This window comes from Myotis davidii, unplaced genomic scaffold (genome assembly GCF_000327345.1).
Source record: "Myotis davidii unplaced genomic scaffold, ASM32734v1 scaffold226, whole genome shotgun sequence".
NCBI classification, from domain to species: domain Eukaryota; kingdom Metazoa; phylum Chordata; class Mammalia; order Chiroptera; family Vespertilionidae; genus Myotis; species Myotis davidii.
Genome location: NW_006297224.1, coordinates 4,085,091 through 4,089,140, shown reverse-complemented (window position 1 = coordinate 4,089,140; position 4,050 = coordinate 4,085,091). Strand labels below are relative to the sequence as shown.

The 4,050-nt window shown below is 37.5% G+C and overlaps 1 protein-coding gene across 1 annotated transcript in view; it reads right to left on the bottom strand.

Moving 5' to 3' along the window:
• LOC102752501 (alcohol dehydrogenase 4) overlaps positions 1–4,050 on the bottom strand; it is a 30,867-nt gene that overhangs the window by 800 nt on the left and 26,017 nt on the right. Inside the window, exons 7-8 of the mRNA XM_015569970.1 lie at positions 1,753–1,888; positions 1,161–1,299 (exon numbers count right to left, since the gene is read on the bottom strand). Coding sequence (XP_015425456.1) covers positions 1,161–1,299; positions 1,753–1,888 — 275 coding nt within the window. The remainder of the gene's footprint in view (positions 1–1,160; positions 1,300–1,752; positions 1,889–4,050) is intronic.

Sequence of the window (4,050 nt, the reverse complement as noted above, 5' to 3'; positions counted from 1 at the left end):
GAACTTCTCCAGGTCTTCTCTTTTCAAGCATGAAAGGAATATAGCATCTCTTTTTCAAAAATATATTTTTTATTTATTTCAGAGAGGAAGGGAGAGGGAGAGAAAGATAGAAACATCAATGATGAGTGAGAACCATTGATTGGTTGCCTCCTGCAGGCCCCACGCTGGGGATTGACCCCGCAACCCGGGCATGTGCCCTTGACTGGAATCAAACCTGGACCTTCAGTCCACAGGCCGACACTCTATCCACTGAGCCAAACCAGCCAAGGCATGTTTATCTCTTTTATTTTTATTGAATGTTGTAGCTAACATGTTTCAAATTAGGGAGTTCATGTCAGACACTAGGGACACTTTCTCAGGTTTCTATCCTGTGAAGTATCCTGTGTCCTCACACCGTGGACCTAGTTTCTTCTTTTGTGACATTGCTTCTCTGCATCAAACCCCTGCCAACTAACTCTAGGTCCCCCACCCCCCATTTTGTAATGTCTTGTCTTTTCTTTGCTCTTTTGTCCTGCGTCTCCTCTGTGCAACATTGTTCCTTTGGTGCTATTGATCAGGGCTATGCTTGATCATTTTAACAAAAATCACTGATCCCAGCCTTATGTACTCCCCATTGCTAGGGATCCCCCAGATGAGACAGTTCTATAAATCAGCTCTCAGGGTTGATGGGAAGGGAGCACACTACAGCTAAAATTATAGGTCGGATGTCTCTTACAGGAGACCTCTGACAAATCAAGAGGATGAGAGAGTTGGGCCATCCTTTAAGTATCTGATACCTGCCACTCCCTGCTCACATCTCTGTGGTTTTCACCTGATTCTGATAAGGAAGGGCCTGCAGGGTGCACTCGGTCAAACATAGTGATCCCAGAGCCGGGCTATGTTGTACCAGAGGGACTTGATGTTCTAGGATAGAAACCTCTCTCGTAGGGAGCAGCCCCAACTAAGTTAATGATTGTCTGTGAAAGAAAGTGATGTTGGGGTTCCCCCCCCCCAAATGGACACTATTTCATCTTTTAAGCACCTCTAGTATGTCTGATGATGTGAAAAATGTCAGGAAAGAAACTGATTAGATTTAAACATCAAATAAAAATTTAAACATCAAAAAAAAAAGTCATCATAAAGGTTTTTCAAACCACTTACCCATCTGTTTGGTAATTTACCTTTTTCCTTGGTGCATTAGGTCAAATGCCTCATTGATTCTGTCAAAAGGCAGGGTATGGGTCACCAGTGCATCCAGGTTGAATTTCTTATTCTTGTAATCAGTAACCAGCTTTGGGATTGAATCTCTACCCTTGAAACCTGTAATTTGGCCAAAAGTCCAAATAAAGAATCATTGTTGAATGATGAGCAAGTAGATTAATCATTGTTGAATGAATGAAATTATTTGGTCAGATTTGGCTTCCTCCAAATAGATCAAATTCCCTCTCATATTTTATTTTTTCTTTATTTTTATCTCTCTTAAATTTTTTATTCATAGGAAAAATTTAAGATTATTTATATTTCTGCATAAGAAATTATCTGTGTTTAGTCCAAGTTTGATTTTTGTTTCTCTCCGTTGTTTATTTTAATGCAAATTGAACTTCTGTTTGCAAGTTGTAGTATTTCTACTATACAAACTGTTTACTTTCAAGTAATTATTAGAATAGCTTTCCTATAGTTTTTAGATGTATTTTAGATACTCAGTACTTAAATTATTTTCATTTCAATTTTAGTACTATTATGGAGAAAATAAACAGAAAAAGCATAACTGACCACCAAATGATGTTCCATTGATAGTACGGCCCATTATTATCTCTACTGGAGAAATAGTCAATCCTTTGTCACCAATGGCTACTCCAATGAGCGTACACGATCCCCAACCTATTGTTGTGCAGTCCAGGGCTGCTCTCTGGAAGGTCAAACAAAAAAGACCAGCTGAGTAAGTAGAAAGTATGACTATGTACTGTGTTTCAGGGACAATTTATGCACTCGGCATATGAAATAAACGGAGTCAAGCACATGAGGTCATAATGTTGTAGACCAACGCTTGAGGCTTTGCTTCGGATAGAACATTCAATAAAATTTTGAGCTTTTTCAAAAGGGATATTAGACCCAGCTTGCATGGCTCAGTGGTTGAGCATCGACTTATGAACCAGGAGTTCAGGGTTCGATTTCTAGTCAGGGCACATGCCCAGGTTGTAGGAGGCAGCTGATCAATGATTCTCTCTCTCATCATTGATGTTTCTATCTCTCTCTCCTGCTCCCTTCCTCTCTGAAATCAATACAAATACATTTAAAAATAAAAAAGGATATTAGAAAGAAACAGAATATATTATTTCATCTTGTTTAATATCATAATTATACTGAATCTATGACATATATCATTGTATACTAAGAAACATTCACCCCCATGAAATTAAGAATGGTCTATAGAAGATATTCTAAACTCAAATGAACATACTTTTGACTATTTACCAAGGGTGTATTGTAAAAAGTTTGCAATTTCGGGGGCATAGAATAAAAATCTTTAAAGTCACGAGATGAGGGTGATTATTCACAAGAGCCTGGATGAGGCATATACTGTAAAGTTAGTGGATCTCTATGTAGGATAAATGAAAAGAAAAGCCATTTAAAATAGAGGGCAAAACAGTTAAAATGACTCTGGCTGCTGCTCATGAAACATTTCATTTGCTTCCCTACATTTTTTAAAGCTCTCTGCAGGACTTATGTGACCAGTTCTAGCCAATGGGCTTTGGGCAGAAGTGATGTGTCATTTCTTGGCCTAAACAGAAAAGCCAGTGTGCAACCTGCCAGGTGTCCCTTCTCCGGCTACAACAACCAAGAGGACCTCATGTTGACATTGTGAAGCCACAGATTTGAACTTCCTTGACGGGTGACTCACAATATGGAAAACAGTGGCTTGGAGGAGTTGCACTGATCTTTGCATGAGAGAGAGAACATTTTTACCTTAGCCTACTGCAAGTTTGGGATGAGGATAAAACTCCCAAGGATTGAAAATGAAAAGTTTAAGAAAGTTTAAGAAAGACATAAACTGTGGCTGGCCATTCCGCCTAGATGCCCAATGGTAACTAGAGAAACAGTTAAAATGTTTGGAGACTAGTATAGAAGAGAAATGTAAACTTTGTGTCATATCCCATTGCCATAGTCAGGGGGCAACTTGAGTCTGACCTGTTGGGGCAGTTCCAACAGGAAGTACAGTTCTTTTTCATCCCTGATCATTATATGAAAGAAGGAATTTGAAGAGCAGTAAATTCTCTCCATCTTCTCTCTCTGTGTGTGTCTTACTAGTGCAGGAGATACAACCATCTATAATCTTAAGAATATGTTTTGAAATTTTCATTTGATTATGTGCTTATTTATTGTTTTGAGAATTTGTAACATTTCTGAACATAAACTTTTCTCCTTTTTACAATTTTTATAAGGTAAAACCATTTTTGTTTATATATGACATAGATTCATGTTGAGGGGAAAAGAATACTAGGTACTCCTGGTCACCTTAAGGTAGCTGCTTACATGGATTTCTGCTTTTTAAAAAACGTTTTTCCTATTGCTTTTTCTACATTTCTGAAGTTTGCTCCAAGCAAAGAATTAACCTCTGTAATGATGACTTAGTTCAATGGGCATTATATGCAAGTTCAGGGCTTTATTTAGTATCCTCTGATAACTTTTGATCAGAATTATTTTGAATTCTCAATATCTTATATAATTGTCAGTTATTGCAGTTTTCTAATTGTTCTGTTCAGTTCTGTTGGCTGCTTAAGAACATGGGAGGTCATTGAAATCTAGTTCATAGCCATTACTAAAATCTCCTCTACAACTCAGAAATTTAACTTGCCCCAGTTACAGAAACTTTGGGTGAAAGGATAGGTAGCTAGCTCATCTTTTTGCGATTAAATAAACGATATCTTTTAAAATTTGGTCTCTCTAGTATAATTTTATCCCATAATTTAAAATGAATTTCTTGGTATAATCAGTTAATAAAAGAAACTGCCAAGTCTCACGACAGTGGTTCTCAGCTTGAGAAACTTGTAAAATATATTTGAACCTGGG